Source organism: Callithrix jacchus, chromosome 7 (assembly GCF_049354715.1).
Source record: "Callithrix jacchus isolate 240 chromosome 7, calJac240_pri, whole genome shotgun sequence".
Lineage (NCBI taxonomy): Eukaryota > Metazoa > Chordata > Mammalia > Primates > Cebidae > Callithrix > Callithrix jacchus.
This window is the reverse complement of record NC_133508.1, coordinates 19850722-19870687: the sequence shown is the minus strand read 5'-3', so window position 1 is coordinate 19870687 and position 19966 is coordinate 19850722. Positions and strand designations below refer to the sequence as shown.

General features: G+C 36.6%; 1 protein-coding gene across 3 annotated transcripts in view; it reads right to left on the bottom strand.

The window, feature by feature from the left end:
• Nucleotides 1-19966, bottom strand: part of MALRD1 (MAM and LDL receptor class A domain containing 1) — a 619714-nt gene that overhangs the window by 541699 nt on the left and 58049 nt on the right. For all 3 annotated transcript variants that reach the window (XR_013520422.1, XM_078332925.1, XM_078332926.1), the window contains exons 6-10: nucleotides 14515-14616; nucleotides 10954-11088; nucleotides 7276-7442; nucleotides 3570-3662; nucleotides 828-1035 (exon numbers count right to left, since the gene is read on the bottom strand). Coding sequence is in view for 2 of the 3 variants with exons in the window: in XM_078332925.1 (XP_078189051.1) it covers nucleotides 828-1035; nucleotides 3570-3662; nucleotides 7276-7442; nucleotides 10954-11088; nucleotides 14515-14616 (705 nt within the window). In the remaining variant the exon portion in view is untranslated. The remainder of the gene's footprint in view (nucleotides 1-827; nucleotides 1036-3569; nucleotides 3663-7275; nucleotides 7443-10953; nucleotides 11089-14514; nucleotides 14617-19966) is intronic.

Here is a 19966-nt window from a genome sequence, read left to right as displayed (position 1 = left end):
CTTATTATAATATTTTCCCCTCTGCTCAACAAAACATCTCACTAAAATAAAACACTGCAGTAAAATAAATGTCAAATTTTTAATATTTTTTAAAAGCCACTTGTTTGTAATACAGAAATTGGATTCATTTCCTTGGAATTCATGTTTTCTAAAGAGACACAGGGATCTCAGTTGCTAAGTTACCTCATATGAGAACCATCCTGTGGATTGTAAATTAAACTATATTTTTGTTGAAATATGACTATGCTTGACTAGTAATGGGATCTCTTGTCATCACTTGTATCAAAGACTCTTCAGAAAAGGCCTGAAAGAAAGGTTGGAGCACTTCTGCCCTCCCAAATGCCAGACCTGGCTGAAGAGATTTCTACTGTCATCATGGCTGCCCAGCAGGAAGAGCCACCCTCCTCCTACTTGCCCCTTCCCTACAGCTTCTAAGATGATTGGCTAGAGAGGAAAAAAGCATACACTTAATAAAAGTTAGCAAGCCATACTCTATGCCTCCAAGGGGAAGGTACAAAAAGGTTCCCTCTCCCACCCATCTTGTCTTTAATCAAAGCACACACGTTCACTCACCCAGCCAACAGTTATCACAACTATTCATTTGTTGAATAAATAGATGTTGCAGTCTTTGCAACAAGAATCAAAACATTAAGTTAAAATAGAGATCCCTGAAGGAACAGTGCTAATAGTTTCAGAGTGATAATGCATATTTATCATATTTCATTCATATGACTTACCTTTGCCTTGATAGAAACAAAGACCATTTTAAATCCAACTACCAGTCTTGAATTAGAGCACATAAGCTAGTAAGCCATTCACTCACTTACAGCAAGTTGCTGGCTCTTCATCACTCCCATCAGAGCAGTCCTGCCGAGAGTCACAGATGGATTCACTGGCGATGCATTGGCCACTAGTGCAAGGGAATTCATCTGCAGAGCAAAGCTTTCTGGACTGGGTCTGTCCACAGGCATAGACCCAGAGATGATCAAGCCCAATAAAACTTCTCTGGCTCAAAAGAGTCCCTTCAAAAATAATCTTCAGGGGGAAAAAATCAATTTATAAGTTTACAGTCTCCTTAATAAGACAAAATAAAGAAAAAGCTAAAGAAGGTTGATAAAGACTAAATAGTTGTTGAGAAAATGTGTTTAAAGCAACCAACGCAATATATGACATATTCCTGTTTGATAAGCCTAACCCACACTCTTAAGACTCAATGGAAACTTTTGCTCCACTAAAGGCTCAAAGAACACAAGCATCCCACTTAACTATCAAAAATGTCCCCAACCTGTTACATGGTCATCATCTTTACGGCTCTCTCGCTTTCACTTTCAAGGAAAATAAGAAAGTATCATCCTTACTTATAGAACAAAAGCTGTAACTGCATCTGATTTATTTTTTAACTATTGAAATTAGTATTTGAATACATGAAGAAAAACATCAGGCAAATAGAAACTTCCGATATAATATAGGAATAGAAAAATGTGAAGGCATAACATAAAACTCTACTAAACTTCAATAAAAGAGTAATTCCTTTAATGACAAAAGAAGTGCCATTGAAGTGAATAAACCTTGTTGTCACCAACTGAATTGCTAGCTTTTCTGGAGATAGGCAATATTAGCAAATGAAACCACCACACATTGCTGGACAAGTATAAGGAATCTCAAAATATTAGTATTTTTTGAGTTTCTACCAAGAGCAGCTGTTACTTAACACCGAAAGTGCAGAACTAGAAATAGCTGACTATATCACAAATAACTAATTCTTTGCTGTTCAAAACATTAGTCATGAGTACAAAGGACTATTTCAATTCAAATTAATTAAAATTAAATAAAACCTAGTTCTCTCGGTTATAGTAGCCAAATTTCAATTGTTCAATAGCCTAATATGATCAGCGGCTACCATATTGGACATTGGATATAATGCATTTCCATGATGCAGACAGTTCTATTAAACAGCCCTAAATGTGGTTAAAATTCTGGCCAGATACTAAAAATAAAAATTGACTTCCTTCAGTCTCTTCTGGCTGAAAGCTTCGGAATAGATTTTCTTTTCAAAATGTGAGGATAGGTGCAGAGGCTCACACCTGTAATCCTCGCACTTTGTGAAGGCGAGGAGGGCAAATCACTTGAGGTCAGGAGTTCAAGACCAGCCCAGCCAACATGATGAAACCCGTCTCCACTACAAATGCAAAAATTAGCTAGGTATGGGGGCAAATGGCTGTAGTCTCAGCTGCTTGGGAGGCTGAGGCAAGAGAATTGCTTGAGCCCAGGAGGTGGAGGCTGCGGTGAGCCAAAATCATCCCATTGCACTCCAGCCTGGGTGACAGAGCAAGACTCCATCACAAACAAACAAACAAAACACGAGGGATATGTATTTGGTTGTTTATTAAGAATTACTTATGATCAAATTTCCAGTTTACAAATCTGTCTAACAATCTGATTTAGAAAATAATATTAAATTTAAATCATATCCAATAATAAAACTTTGTATGCTGGTACATACTTTTCCCATAATGACTATCATAGATGTGAAAATTACTGACCTGTAGCTGTGTATTTTTGGAGCAGCAAGAGATCAGATATGCAGAAATGATACCAATTTGGGTTTCAAAAATTGGTGGGTTTAAACTTAGATCCCAAAGGCCTATAATTATTGACCAGCTAATTATATTTCATGCACTTGAGAACCTGGAATAACTCTCAAATTCATTTTCTTCACATTTTACTTTGCTATGTCTTTGAGTTAAAACAAAATTTAATCTTCATTTTATGGGAGGAAAAACTTGTTTATTACCTGAGAAGTCACAAAAACAGATATCAGTCTACAAAAATCAGTGTCAAAATGTTAACTCGATCGGCTGTGATAGGATGTATGAATGGCGTTTCGCCAGAAAGAAGTGGAATTGCTTTCATAACCCACACATAGAGCCAGTCTCATCATCCTATGCTCACACTCCAGCATAAATAAACTTACACATTCCGTATATTATGTCGGAGCAGAAGTAATTGAGGTTTTGGCCACTAAAAGTAATGGCAAAAGCCACAGTGGCAAAAGCTGCAATTATGTTTGCACCAAAATAATACAACACAAAGTGTCCATTTAATTTTTTAGGAGCCAGCATTCCTATTCAGCCTATGTACGTTTCATATATTTCTTGGTATAGACAGAGCTATCCATGTGTCATAAAGATATGAATTATTGCATTCAAAACATTTGCCTATACTCGACTAAATTTTAATACCAGTTCACTATTTATCTGCTTCCTAATGCAATTTGTTGCCCTGGGTGCAAAGCATGATGCTTAGGAACAAGAAGGGAAGGCTGTGGAGAATGAAGAAGCTGTGAACAAGAGTAGACACATTCTATTTCCTCTGCTATGGGAAATTTGGTCTGAGAAGGAACATGTACAATTTAAAAAGTAGGCAATCGCTCTCCTCAAGCACACAAATATGCATCCCTAATTTAAATGCTAATTTAACTTTAGGAATGTATGCATGATCAGTTTACTACTGCAAAGCTAAAACTTAAAGCATAATATAAAAATGCCTGTTTTTTTTTTCTTTCCTACCTTAAATGTCTTCTGACCTTCTGGTATTAACACATCTGCTTTCACCCATTGGCTGTGAGTTGATGCGTTATATGTCCAAAATATTTCTTCTTCCTTTCATTTGAAGAGAAAGACATCACTCATTCCCCATATTCTAATGTCACATTTACATACATGCTCCCTTAACTACATGTTAGTAGTTATTACCTTATCTGTATGATATAAAATACTAGGAAATCTAAAGTCTTGGTAGTAAAAATGAAAGAGATGGATACATTTTTTAAAAATAAGAAAATGAGGCATGTTTATGCAGTAAAGCTCCTTTTTATAGGTAAAGAGTCTTAGGATGGAACAAAAATGTAGATGAAATCTTTTAAAAAAACAGTACTGCACTTCAAAAATAAGATTCTGAATTACAGTTAATAAAATCAGCAATTTAAATGTTGATCTCAATAACATTATTACATTTTGTAATATTGCCATGATATTAGAAAAGAAAAATATTACAGGCAAACATTTAATATAAAGGTTAAAAATGTTATCAGATGCATTTTCTGCACAATTTCAATTTACACAAAATATTTTTTCCTATGAAAACATTTGTTCCAAGTTCCAAACAATACAGTTATTTTCTGAAAATTATAATCATAATTTCGTCATTCTATCAAAGGCGTTTTTACATCTTTTAGAGAAATCTATGTCACGCACCTTTATTATGGTCATTTGTCAGACTGCAAAATGTATGTAAAATTGTTACTACATGCTATGAGTTTACTAACAAGCCTTTATTGAATTCAAAACATTTATCGAGTATAAGAAACTCAATAAAAGTCTATGGTGAAACCCCATCTCTAATAAAAACACAAAAGTTAGCCGGGTGTGGTGGTGGGCTCCTGTAATCCTACTTGGGAGGCTGAGGCAGGAGAATCACTTGAACTTGAGAGGCAGAGGTTGCAGTGAGCCAAGATGGCACCACTGCACTCCAGCCTGGGTGACCGAGCAATACTCCATCTCAAATAAATAAAAATAAAAATAAGAAGTCTGTAAGGTATTTAAAAATTGTGTCTATGGCATGTATGGCATGGTCTTTATGATTTATGATGCTTTTATGCTCTGAAATATTATATTTTATTAACATTTTATTAGACATTCAAGTAAGTTTGACATTTCTCTCCTAAAGTAGACCAAATTCTACATAATGATTACATATAGAATGCATTACTTTTTTTAGGTAACAATATGGTAAAAATGTGAAGAATGACCTAATTATGTCTCAGGTTGAGCTCTGAGACCGGCTCTGTTCCACTTTCTAGTGTGAAATAGAAAACAGCCCTAAAAGGCAACATGTAATCCAAATGACACATGATACCAATATTTGTCTCCTCACTCACTCAACCTCACATATTTTATTCATGCCCAAGATTTTCTAAAACCAAATCTATTTTCAACTTAGTCCTGTACCCTCAGATGCCTACTCCAAATTTCCAAGTCCTAAATACTTCAGAAGGTAGTCTAAATAAATCCATTGCAATTTACTTCATTACTTATTCACATCAACTGAAGATTTCCACGAGATGATGAGGCACATGCGGTGGACATATTTGTCAGCTGATAGCTTTTATGTACATCAGGATGAACTAGAGTTATAAAAAGTTGAGACAAGCAACTAATTTTGCTTCTACTTATTTCTTATGCAACTTCAGTTATTTAGCATGAAAACACTTACACCCTCCACAGATGCTTTTAGTGACACCTCTTGGCAAATAGCATTCATCACGTTCCCTGGCTTTCATTTTATGAAAATAATTTAGAGTTATTGTGCTCTTTTTTCACAGTGAGTAATAGATTCCCCTCTACTCCCCCTGAAGATGGATGCATTTACATTTTTTTGAAAAGTTAGCACTGCTCTTTCCAAACTTAAATGGATTTTCATAAGCCAAGTTCATAGTACACAATGAATGAGATCTAGATTTTTCTATACATTTTCCAGTCTGATAGCACTAGCAATGTTTTTTCAAAATAATTTATTCTGACTAAATGAAATCAGGTTTTATTTTATTTCTGTTCTTACTCTCCCTCTTTCTAGTTACTTTTAACAGGGGTCAATGTAAGAAAGAAGTCTGCTGCTCATCAAAGCTTTTCAAGTGATGTTCCAATTTTCTTTTATCTTAAAATCAATCAATCAGCAAATAAATTTTTAAAAAGTATATCTTTGTTCCCCCAGCCCAGGATCAATAATGCCAATTTACCTTTCAAGAAAAATATTTAACATATTTATTAACACTCTATCTCTTAGAGATACCAGTCTATTCTTTTCTCCTCCAGTGAAGAAATAAAGGATATCAAACTCAATGTTGTTGAGTTTCACTACTGTTGACTGCATCTAGGAATAAGACCATGTAATATGGTAAAGAATTACAAGTAAATTTGGTTGTAAAGAAAAATTACGTGTAAATTTTTTGGTAAATAATTACATGGAATCTTTGCAAAGAACAAAAAGTAGGCTGTTGCTACAAGTATTATTTTATAGGTCATAGACACAGATCTAACCCAAGAATGGTTAGATGGTATAAACTAGAATTGCTACACACTTCAGCTGATTCTAACTAGTGAATTTTTTATTTACCAACTTGCCTTCACTTAAGTTTTTCACTTCTTAAGTTCTAATGTCCTCTGGAAATAAAGAAAACAACTCTCAGCATTCTTGGTGGATATTTCTTGGCTTACCTGCTCACATTTATAGAGTAACAGATGTTCACAACAGAGAACAGCATTCTATTCATGGAAAGATGTAAATCGTCATTTTCATCAGGAACTATTTTTTAAATTATAGATTTGGAGTCCTTTTAAGTATGTAATAAAACATCGATTTGTGACTTAAATGTACTTTGATGCAAATTTTGCATCAGTGACTAACGTGTATAGAGGATAGCACTGTCAGAAAAGACAGGACACCTTACAGAATACTGTCTAAGGAATCAAGTGTCAGTCAATACTCTCTAAAACGTATAACCATTTGGTTCCGATAAATACACTAGATCGTTTCCCTACGATTAGCCTCTTTTCTTATAATTTGAGAGACAGAATCTTATAATATGAGAGACAGAGCGGAGTTTTTTCCTATACTATGGAATCAGTTGCCAGTTTGTTTTATCTCTTATACTAATTGGAATGCTCACCCAAGTTTACACTTTAGAACTCTTTGGGCATGTTGGACAAGGGAAGATAGAATAATGAACTCATTCTACCCTGTGTGCCATTTTTCAAAATTCAAGTGACTCATTTGTTAATATTTAATCGATAATTACCGGTCTTAAAAATTATGTCTATCACTACCCAAACAAGTAGTTTTTAACCCCTATATTTATAGTTCTGATGATATACAGATGTAATATCCAAGACAGATCACATCAGAGCTTCAATACAGAGCTCACAATACAGAATCTTGGCTATCTCGTTTTTATTAGATCTATAGTTTCTTTAATATACTTTCATAAATTCTGAAAATTTTATGAAATAATATTGGGCAAATTATCACATTAACTTTTGTACATGAGAGTGTCCCCATGCTAGTTTCTTAATAATTCTTTTTAAAAGAATACCAAATAAAGTCAAGTTAAAGAATCCCTAAAGCCTATGCGCAACTGAGAAACTGAAACACAAGTTGCCAAGAGTTAGAAACTTGGTTTATTCAAGGAATTTGAAATAAATGCAACTTTCTTCTTACCTCATTATCATGCAGTCTTACTCTCAGGACACTGTTTTCCATAGAATAATAGAATTGAAGATGACAGCTCTTGCCCAAGCAGTGATACGCAGAACTGTTTAGGTAAGCCCTGCTGTCTAACTGGTTCACAGTAAAAGCATGCTTTGCCCCTATCCATATATAATAACCTGAAAGATAAAAGAAAAAAGAAGCAATTTAGGAAAACATTAGCTTCCTTCTGTCTTAATAAAACTATTACATTTCTGAAGTTCTCAAAACTAAAATTAAAACACGAATATTTTACTTAAAAGGATACAATGTTTTAAAATGATTACATCAACTACAAATAACAGGTTTTCATTTTTATGTTATTTCTAATATGTACAGAAATGTCCTTCTAATTTCTATTATCAAAATTTAATAATATCCTTTTGTAAAAATGCAATAGTCTTAATAAAATAAATCTACATATTGAAATTGCTACACCACCAAATTATTTTCATCTTCTTTTAAGTATCACAATTCAATCCTGTTTAACTTTTTTACTTTATTTTTTATTTTTCTTTTATTTTCACTATTCCAACCACAAAGTTTCTACCAATCCTTTTTTAATCAAGGATTTCTCTTCATCCTTCCCAGAATTCTTGCCCCTTTGGATGATTTTTTAAATTTACTTTTTATAAAAAGTCCTTTATAGTTTTAGGAAACATAATTTAAAATGTCTTCTTTTTACCAAGCCACATAGAATTATGAGACATCTGCAGTCCTTTTAAACTTCACCTATGGATTTTGTTTTACATAAAGATATGATAGATCAGTTTTCCCATCTGATATTTAAAACCAATCTGAGCTGTTCTCGAATTTAATAACATTGACAACACAGACCTATAAAGAGATTTCTATAATTTTATAACTTTATTTTTAAAAATAAAGTCCAAAATGCTTCATGCTACTGAAAGAGCTGCATGTCCCAGACGTTATTTAAAAAGAAGTCTCTAAGGAAATGCAAATACAACAAGAAAGACAAAAACAAGAATATGAGACAAAATTTTGGCCTCAGATATTTACAGCTACAGCAAATGCTAAGCATAATGTAATCCTTAGCTGGATAAACATAATGTAAAAGCTCATGCTATTTACATGAATTCCTCTTATACAGTAAATCATGTCTAAATTTTCACAAAAAATTACAAGGTATCTGCATGGCAAAAAGCACAGTTTAAAAAGAATAACTCTAAAAAGTAAAGTCTACTAATCTTTCTGAAAACAGTGTGTACCCTATTCACAATAGCAAAGACATGGAATCAACCCAAATATCCATCAATGATAGACTGGATAATGGAAATGTGGTACATATACACCATGGAATACTATGAAGCCATAAAAAAGAATGAGATCATGTCCTTTGCAGGAGCATGGATGAAGCTGAAAGCCATTATCCTCAGCAAACTAATGCAGAAACAGAAAGCTAAGTACCACACATTCTCACTTAAAAGTGGGAGCTGAACAATGTGAACACAGAGACAAGGAGGGGAACAACACACACTGGGGTCTGTTGAGGATAAACAGCTAATGTATGCTGGGTTTAATACCCAAGTAATGGGTTGAAGGGGCAGCCAACCACCACGGCTCATGTTTACTTATATAACAAACCTGCACATCCTGCACACATACCCTGGAACTTAAATAAAATAAATAACAACAATAATAATATTACTACTGCCCCCCCAAAAAAATAGTCCGCACAATAAAACATATAAATATAATGCTAAAGATAGCCAAAACTAATTACATTTATAAATAGTACAAAAAATAAAATTAAATTTCATACAATTCTAATACATTCTATTAAAAACCATATTAGGAAGCACTAGGAAATAAATTAGAAGATATTAGCAAGTAGAAACCTAAAACAAAAATAAATTAAGACATTAAAATTAAATGCCCAATAGGCAGAATATAACCTAGACTGACCATAGTGTCAAAGAGAAAATTCACGTGCCAGAAGCCCTGAAATATAACTCAAAATAGAGTAAATTACATAGAAAATAAAAAGGAGCAGTCAAGTTATAGAGTGTGTGCATTAGTGGTGTTTAATAGAAACTCAAGATAAAAAGCTTAAAGGGAGTAAAAGAGAATTACTTGAATAAAATAACAGATAATTTCTGCAAGTGATGACGTATGTGCATCCTGAGTATTAAAAAAATTAAACATATACTCATTCCTACACTCATCGTACTGAAATTTTCAAATATCAAAGATAAAGAAACATTTTTAAAATCCACATTAAACTAAAAAAGCATTAGATACACTCAGACTTCACAATCACTACAGTACAGATCAGGGGCTAAAGGGGAATAATCACCATGTACTTAGAAATTAAAAAAAAAATTTATTCTAAAATTGTATGAAAAAAAGGGAAAAGAAGAGCCAGCAGCCTTAACAAGAAAAAAAAAAAGCCTTTTAATACTTTTCCTTTTTGTTCACACAGTATCTAATAACTCCTGAAGAAAATAATAGATAAATTATTATTTAGAAGTGAGACCAATTTTAAAACATTTTAAGTTTACAGATACTATGGGAGCTCATCACTATAGATCTTTTCTAAGTGAAAGAACAACCGAGTGAAGAGAATCTTTGCAAGGGGATAAGGGAACCAAGAAGGAAAGCATAAAATCTAAAAAACAATGATGAGTAAGAAAAGTAATGAAATATATAATCATCATAAGTATCATAACAAGATATTGACTTTAAAACTCTTTAAAATGTTCAACTGTAGCTCAAGACCCAAAAAAGAATTAAATAGTAGTTTGGGGTACCAACAAGGACTTTTTCATGTTCAAGAAGGCAGAAATACTAAAGCACTTGAGGTTTTGTTGTTTCAACAAAGAAATTTCATATAAAGAATATATCCTAAATATTAAGAATAGTCAGACCAATAAGATACATTAAGTAAAGCTTCCAGATCAGTGAGAAAAAAAAATTTAATAATATCCCCCAGAAAAGGAAAGAAATTTAATATGCTAGCAAGAGGAAGAAACTTATTGACAACACGGCAGTGATTTAAAAAAATAAATAAATAAAAAGCTAGCAGGCTTAGCCAGGCATGATGGCTCATGCCTGTAATCCCAGCACTCTGGGAGGCTGACATGGGCAGATCACTTGAGGTCAGGAGTTCAAGACCAGCCTGGCTAATATGGTGAAATCCTGCCTCTACTAAAAATTAAAAAATTAGCTGGGCGTGGTGGTGCAATCCTGGAGCCCCAGCTACTTGGGAGGTTGAGGTAGGAGAATCGCTCAAACCCAGGAAGCAGGGGGTTACAGTGAGCTGAGGTCTCACCACTGCATTCGAGCCTAGGTGATAGAGTAAGACTACATCTCAAAAAAAAAAAAAAGAGCTAGCAGGCATAACAAAAAAAGCCTTTTAATACTTTTTTTTCCCACATAACACAATATCTAATAACTCCTGAAGAAAATAATAAAACTTAAAGTTAACCTAGTACAATTTTTCTTTTACACTGTTGGAAACATAATTGTTATTTTCACCTTCAGCTCCTATGGCAGGATATATTTCCAATAAAACACACTCAGTATGTTCACTAAGACACCCTATGCAATGTCTGATAACTAACAACCATAAGGCAGAATTCTAAAAGTAATTTATAAAATATATTATTTCTTTTATATCTTCATCATCACCTCTTTGATCCTGCTGAGGTGCAGATTCCAATGCAGGGACCTCTCTTGCTTTTGTGCGCATCCAGGAAATGTGGGCAGCAGATGCTTCTGACGTCCACTCACACATGTCAAATTCAAACCCAAAGGCCTGACACACTAAACAGGGGAGAAAAAAATCTCGGTAATCTATTAGTCTGCTAGAGTGGCTGCTTAACCACATTATGTGTTATAATCAACCAAAAGGTTTAAACACACATACATGCTAGCACACACTTATTCATATATGGAAGTTGGGATTCAAAAAGCCTTAGAGAGTAGTACCAGAAACTCTATTTTGCAAAAAATTTTCAGTTGATCCACATGTACAAGATCCTCTCAAGTGAAAACCATTGCCATAAAAAGAGAGATTCCTAGTTTTTCTTGTACGTGTCACTGCTTCAGTCACAATATTTTTAAAATTTTTAAGACACAGTCTTCTGATTTTTTAATGATCATCATTCTAACTGGCATAAGGTGGTATCTCAATGTGATTTTGATCTGCATTTCTCTAATGACCAGTGATGATCAGCTTTTTATCATGTATTTGTTGGCTGCATAAATGTCTTCTTTTGAGAAGTGTCTGTTCATATCCTTTGCCCACTTTTTGATGGAGTTGTCTATTTTTTTTCTTGCAAATTTGTTTAAGTTCTTTGTAGATTCGAGACATTAGCCCTTTGTCAGATGGGTAGACTGCAAAGTTTTTTTCCCATTCTGTTGGTTGCCAGTTTTCTCTAATGATAGTTTCTTTTGCTCTGCCAGAGCTCTGAAGTTTAATTAGGCCCCATTTGCCTATTTTGTCTTTTGCTGCCATTGCTTTTGGTGTTTTAGTCATAAAGTCTTTGCCTATGCCTATCTACTTAAAGGTATTGCCTAGGTTTTCTTCTAGGGTTTTTATGGTGTTAGGTCTTATGTTTAAATCTTTAATCCATCTTGAGTTAATTTTGTATAAGGTGTAAGGAAGGGATCCAGTTTCAGCTTTCTACATATGGCTAGCCAGTTTTACCAACACTATTTATTAAACAGGGAATCCCTTCTCCATTGCTTGTTTTTGTCAAGTATGTCAAAGATCAGATGGTTGTAGATGTGTGGTGTTATTTATGAGGCCTCTGTTCTGTTCCATTGGTTTATATCTTTGTTTTGGTACCATTACCATGCTGTTTTGATTACTGCAGCCTTAAAGTATAGTTTGAAGTCAGGTAAAATAATGTCTCCACCTTTGTTTTTGTTTTGTTTTGCTCAGGATTGTCTTGGCTACATGGGCTCCCTTTTGGTTCCATATGACGTTTAAAGTGGTTTTTTCCAGTTCCGTAAAGAAAGTCAGTAGTAGCTTGAAGGGGATAGCATTGAATCTATAAATTACTTTGGGCAGTATGGCCATTTTCAAGTTATTGACTCTTCCTAACCATAAGCATGCAACATTTTTCCATCTGTTTGTGTCCTCTCTTATTTCCTTGAGCAGTGGTTTGTAGTTCTCCTTGAAGAGGTCCTTCATATCCCTTGTAAATTGTATTCCTAGGTATTTTATTCTCTTTGTAGCAATTTTAAATGGGAGTTCACTCATGATTTGACTCCCTGTTTGTCTATTATTGGTGTATAGGAATGCTTGCAATTTTTGCACAGTGATTTTGTATCCTAAGACTTTGCTGAAGTTACTTATCAGGTTAAGGAGGTTTTGGGTTAAGACAATGGGGTTTTCTAAATATGTAATTATGTCAACTGCAAACTGGGACAATTTGACATCCTCTCTTTCTATTTGAATACCCTTTATTTCTTTCTCTTGTCTGATGGCTCTAGCCAGAACTTCCAATACTATGTTAAATAGAAGTGATGAGAGAGGGTACCCTTGTCTCATGCCAGTTTTCAAAGGGAATGCTTTCAGTTTTTGCCTATTCAGTATGATATTGGCTATGGGTTTGTCATAAACAGCTTTTATTATTTTAAGATACATTCCAACAATACCTAGTTTATTGACAGTTTTTAGCATCAAGGCCTGTTGGATTTTGTCATAGGCCTTCTCTGCCTCTACTGAGATAATCATGTGGTTTTTATCTTTGGTTCTGTTTATGTGATGGATTACATTTATAGATTCGTGTATGTTGAACCAGCCTTGCATCCCAGGGGTGAAGTCTGCTTGATCGTGATGGATAAGCTTTTTGATGTGCTGTTGGATTCGGTTTGCCAGTATTTTATTGAAGATTTTCACATCAATGTTCAACATGGGTAAGAAAACAGATGCTGGAGAGGATGTGGAGAGATAGGAATGCTTTTACATTGTTGGTGGGAGTATAAATCAGTTCAACCATTGTGGAAGACAGTGTGGCGATTTCTCAAGGATCTAGAAATCCAAATACCACTTGACCCAGCAATCCCATTACTGGAATATACCCAAAGAATTATAAAACATTCAATTATAATGACACATGCACATGTCTGTTTATTACAGTACTGTTCACAATAGCAAAGACTTGGAACCAACCCAAATGCCCATCAATGACAGACTGAATAAAGAAAATGTGGCACATAAACACCATGGAATACTATGCAGCCATAAAGAAGAATGAGTTCATATCTTTTGCAGGGACATGGATGAAGCTGGAAATCATCATTTTCAGTAAACTGACACAAGAACAGAAAACCAAACACTGCATGTTCTCACTCATAAGTGGGAGTTGAACAATGAGAACACACGGACACAGGGAGGGGAACATCATACATGGGGACTTTTCAGGGGTGAGGGGCTAGGGGAGGGATAGCTGGGGGTCAGGGATTGGGAAGAGATATCATTAGGAAAAACACCTAATGTAGATGATGGGGGAATGGATGCAGCAAACCACCATGGCACATGTATACCTATGTAACAAACCTGCACGATCTGCACATGTACCCCAGAACTTAAAGTATAATGAGAGAGAGAGAGAGACAGAGAGAGAGATAGGGTCTCACTCTGTCACCCAGGCTTAAGCAGTGGTGCAATTATAGCCCACTATAGCCTCAAACTCCTGGGCTCAAGCAATCTTCCAGCCTCAGCCTCCTAAGTAGCTAGGACCACAGGTGCAGGCCACCATACCCAGCTTTTTTATTTTGTTATTTTTTGTAGAGATGGCATCTTGCTATATTACCCAGGCTAATTTTGAGTCCCTGGCCTCAAGCAAACCTCTCATTCCAATCTTCCAAAGTGTTGGGATTACTGGCATGAGCCACCATGCCCAGTCAACGATTTTTTAAATGGCTTCATATTTTACCTTACCTACTTTATGGGGTTAGGTTAGTTAGTTTAAATTATTTACTATTCATAATCACACTGAAATTTTATACAAGAAAGATTGCATATAATTCCAATGTGGCTTTAAATGCTGTTTATAAAATGACATTGTGTTAAGTTTACGAATTTAGTACACCACCACAGCCTCCCAATAACACTCCAGCTAAAACTGGGACACTAACATCAACAAAGGTTGGCATGTGCATATTCCCACAAGAGGTCTCTGAGTCTCATATACTGCATACACACCAGTAAAGTGAGTATCTCAATTTAACACTTACATCTCAATCCTTCATATGTAGCATCAAATCTGCAGAGGTCTGTATCTGGATGGCATAGTTTCTGCTCAGCATTCAATGCTTCTTGACATGGTAAAATTCCATCTGTTAAATTTAAAGATTGGCAAGAAGTGAAATGCAGGTGCAACTGGAAAGATTCAAGTATTTTTTTAATGTTAATATTCATTCTACAAAGCATGACTGTAACCAACTTCTCTCTATGGTATCATCACCCTTTAGGTAACCCTATCTCTCTCTCTCTCTCTCTCTCTCTCTCTCACACACACACACACGTGAGCATGCATGCACACGCACACACACATACTCACAAAGAGAGAAAAACAGAATAAAACAACCATTGTACACCACAAAGAGAGAAAAACAGAATAAAACAACCATGCCAATGCTTCCATATTTTATTCATGTCTCCATAGTGACTGGCAAGCCCCAAAGCCAAACCTTCACAGGACTAAAAATCTCCCTAAATGTTGGAACTCAGAGTCTACCATTAGGACAGGTGTACATGTGCCAAATTTAAGATATGGTGTCCCCTTAAACCTGGAAGGTGGATCTGCTCTGAAACTGCTTTCTCTGGAGCTTTCTCAAATTATGCCTGTTGGCTGGCCACAGTGGCTCACACCTGTCTTCCCAGGCATGGGCCAGCCTTTGGTAGCCCAAGGCAGTGGATTACTTGAGGTCAGAAATTTGAGAACAGCCTGGCCAATATGGCGAAACCCCTTCTCTACTGAAAAATACAATAATTAGCCGGGTGTGGTGGTGTGTGCACTCATAATCCCACCTCTAGGAAGGCTGAGGCAGGAGAATCACTTGAACCCAGCAGTCAGAGGTTGCAGTGAGCTGAGATCACATCACTGCACTCCAGCCTGGGGGCCAGAGTAACACTCCATCTCAAAAAAAAAAAAAAAAAAACGCTATTTTTGTTTTCTTTTCTTTTCCCCATGCCCTCCCAATACAAAACTTGAAGGCAGACTAGGAGTCCTTCCTGCCCCATACCACTTGCACACAATTCTCCCTCTGACCTTCCTAAATATCCAAGTTTTGACTCTCATGATGTCAAATGGCACCCCTCAATGTTCAGCTTGTTACATACATCTGCAGACCCTGTAGGTGAGCCCTAAGGGTGCCCTGTCCCTCTGCCTCTGGAGATTTTAACTCTGAGCTCACTGTCATTCTTTGTCATTTCGATATTCACTTTCATTTACTTCTCAGTTTCTTGATTTCTTCTTGTTGATAATCTTGGAGGAGAACTTTGATGAAAAATGACATCTACCACCACTCCTCAAAAGAAGTATTACCATTACTAATGATGATAATGTTTCCTTGTCTTAATTTCAAGTGGTCCACTCCCTAACCATCATCTCTATCTTTCCAGCTCATTTCTTTTTATATCTCTAACAATATTTCAAATGCACCAGGTTCTACAAGCCCAGGGTCCTAAATTCTTTTAAATTATTTCCCTCACCTATCATGTCTTTATTTCCTTTATTACGGATGTTAGACAAGCAATCACTCCCTGGCCCTGCTCGTACTTCTCCATACTCTCAGGGCAAAAACTCAAGAAAATACATCCCTCTATCTACGCTAGCCTGCATCTGTGCAGCTGAATGGAGGGAAGAAACATAGACTGAAAAGGCTTCATATTCATGACACTCACTCCATGGCACCATGGTGACCCTCATTCTTTCCTTTTCCGCATTCCTAGACAACTATTCAAACCTTTCTATTATCTCTTTTATAACTTTCAACTCTTCCTTCCCTATCATCATTCTCAGCTTATCACCTTGCTTCACATTTCATTGTGAACATGAGAAAAACAAAAGAAAATTTTACAAGTCCCATCATCAATGTCACTGACCAGCCATCCACATGCTTTGCTCCCTATAGAACCAGGTAAGCTCTCTACGCTCTTCTCTGGATAACGCCTTCCATTGAGACAGAAATTTCGTCTCTGCTTGGCTATTTAAGGAATCATGCTGCCAATTTCCTCTCCTCTCATTTACAACAACATTTTCTCTTTCTCTACACGATCATTTCCATGTGGGCCTAAAAGGCCAAAACTTCAACCACCTTAGAAAAACATTCTCCAGACCTGGTAACCTTCTCCAACTAACTTCCAAAGTTCTGCCTATTCTCACACTAACTCTAAGACCAGTTCTTTCCCCTCCTATTCTCTCCTGAACCTATGTTAATAACAGTTTGTTTTTAATGGAGATAAAATTCAAAAAATATCATTTACCATTTCCATTTTATCTATTTTAAAGTGTAAAAGTAAGCCAAGCATAGTGGCTCATGTCTATAATCCCAGCACTTTGGGAGGCTGAAGCAGATGGATCACTTGAGTTCAGGAGTTCGAGACCATCTTGGCCAACATGGCGAAACCCCATCTCTACTAAAAATACAAAAATTGGTCAGGCATGGTGGTGGGCGCCTGTAATTCCAGCTACTCAGGAGGCTGAGGCAAGAGAATGGCTTGAACCTGGGAGGCAGAGGTTGCAGTGAGCCAAGACTGCACCCCTTCACTCCAGCCTGGGCAACACAGCAAGACTCCATCTCAAAAAAAAAGGCCAGGTGTAGTGACTCACACCTGTAATCCCAAATGTCTCAACACTTTGGAAGGCGAAGGTGGGTGGGTTACCTGAGGTTAGGAGTTCAAGACCAGCCTAGCCAACACGGTAAAACCCAGTTTCTACCAAAAATACGAAAATTAGCTGGGTGTGATGGCACATGCCTGTAGTCCCACCTACTCGGGAGGCTGAGGCAGAAGAATTGATTGAACTCAGGTGGCAGACATTGCAGTGAGCTGAGATCGTGCCACTGCACTCTAGCCTGGATGACAAGAGTGAAACTCTGTCTCAAAAAAAAGTGTACAAGTCAGTGGCTTTTATTAAATTTGCAATGTTGTGTAATCATCAAACTACCTAATTCCAAAACACAGTAGAACAAGATACAGCGATAATCATCACCTGTACCCATCAGTCACTTCACCATTCTCTCTTCTCCCTCGTGCCCTGGCAGCCACTATATCTGCTTTCTATCTCCAAGGATTTGCCAACTCTGGCTATTTCACATAAATGGAACCATGCAGGTTGTAGCCTTTTGTGCTTGGCTTCTTTCACTCAGCATAATGTGTTTGAGGTTCATCCATGTTGTAGCATGAATCAGTATTTTATTCCTTGTTTGTTGGTTGGTGGGTCACCTTTACCACTCCCCTGAAACCGCATATATCAAGATGGACCCCTATACTGCTAAATCTCATATTCAATTTTTTCTCATCAACACACTTGACATATCAGTAATATTGGACAGAGCTAATTACTCCCTTTTACTTGAAATATTTTCTTCACCAGGTTTTTGCATAAAACTCTCTTCTGGTTATCTGATTATATTACCAGCTATTTTTTTTCTCAATCTCTCTTGTGGTTTTCCCTCATCTGCTCAACTGCCTTAAAGCTCAGTCCTTCCATCTCTTCCTCTCTACACACCCACACCTTATTAATATCACCCAGTCACATGCTGTTAAACCATTTCCTAAATGTTGATGACTCATAAAATTGTACCTAAGGTTGAAAATTTTCAAATACTCCAACTCTACACTCCAGCGGTATCTTGCTACTAACTTAAGCCTCTTCCCTTGGGTCACAGAAATAGGTCTAAATCTCAAAACCACCTTTGCAAAAGTATGACTGAGACAGTGAAAGAGATCTAACTTAATCAACTCCATCTTGCTTCTAACTTTCAAGCTGTCCTTGCTCATTCCTGGGTGTAGGCTGGACTAACTTTGGGAGGAAATTCGTTTATAGTTTAAACAAAGATGGTAACAGCCTTTTGCCAAAGCAGATCCCCTTCTCGCCTGGGGACTAGATTGCCTTTGTAGGACTAACATTAGCTACAGGATTAGAAATTATGGTTTAGGGCTCATGCAGCTGGAGGCTACAAGATTCTGACCCTCCCCAAACTGCTCCTAAGAACAGTACTTAGCATATTTTGCAGATCCTGCTTGATGGTTCAACTAGTACCACCCAGATCAATAAGCTGGCTCATCTAACCTTGTGGCCCCCACCCAGGAACTGACTCAATGCAAGAAGATAGCTTCAACTTCCCGTGATTTCATCTCTGACCAATTAGCAGTCCTGGCTAATTGGCATCCTCTGATCCACCAAGTTATCCTTAAAAACTCTGCTCCCTGAATGTTCAGGAAGACTGATTTGAGTAATAATGTAACTCCAGTCTCCTGCACAGCCGGCTCTGCATGAATTACTCTTTCTATTGCAATTCCCCTGTCTTGATGAATCAGTTCTGTCTAGGCAGTGGGCAAGACGAACCACTTGGGCGGTTACGATCTCAACAAAATTCTGATGTTTCTCAGCCTAAACTTTATTTTCCCACAGCCTATCTTGTCGCAGTTAATGAAACCCATCCTTCTAGTTAAGGTGAGAAATTTGGAGTCTTCCATGACTCATCTCTTTTTTTCTCTTTCTCTCTCTCTCATTCTGACCAAATATGCAACCCATCAGCAAATTTCTGCATTATCTATAAAACACATCCAGAATCTAATTACATCTTATGACCTCCACTACTACTATCAACTCTGGCTCAGGGAACATCATCGCTTTCTCAATTGTCATATACTTCTTAATTTGTCTACCTGTGGTTGTCCTGGCTCCACTATAATCTTAGATATGTGAGTCAGATAATGTCTCCTCTGCTCAAAACTTTCCATGGGTTTTCATCCTATATGAAGTAAACGTCACTGCCTTACTATGATCTTCCTCATATAAACCAAGCTTACTCTTTCCTTGAGGCCTTTACATTCATAGCTCAATCTGTAAACAAGAAATAAAATTCTAAGCCCCCAGCTATCTGAATGAACCCCTCCTCTCATCCATAGGTATTCCAAAGTTAACCTGAAAAACTAGTTCAGGCCATTATGGAAAAGCAAAGCCAGAAATGCCTCATTACACCCTCCCTTTTGCAATTAGTGGTAGAACAAACTAAGTCTGATACGAAACATCTATGGTCTATCCTCTCTGAAGCTTGCTACCTGGAGGCTTCATCTGCATGATAAAACCTTGGTCTCCACCACCTTTTATTGTAACCTAGACATTCCTTTCTATTGATTCCAGGTCTTTAGATAATAACTCAACCAATGGTCAATCACAAAATGTTTGACTCCACCTGACCTGGAAGCTCCCTCTTCCAGTTGTTCTGCTTTCCTGAACTCAACCAATGTATATCTTGTATGCATTGATTGATGTTTTATGGCTCCTCAAATTGTATAAAACAAATATGTAGCCCGACCACCTTGGGCACCTGTTCTCAGGATCTCCTGAGGGCTGTGTCATGAGCCATTGGTCACTCATATTTGGCTCAGAATAAATCTCTTTTGTATTTTACAGAGTTTGACTCTTTTAATCAACATACCTAATATTCACAT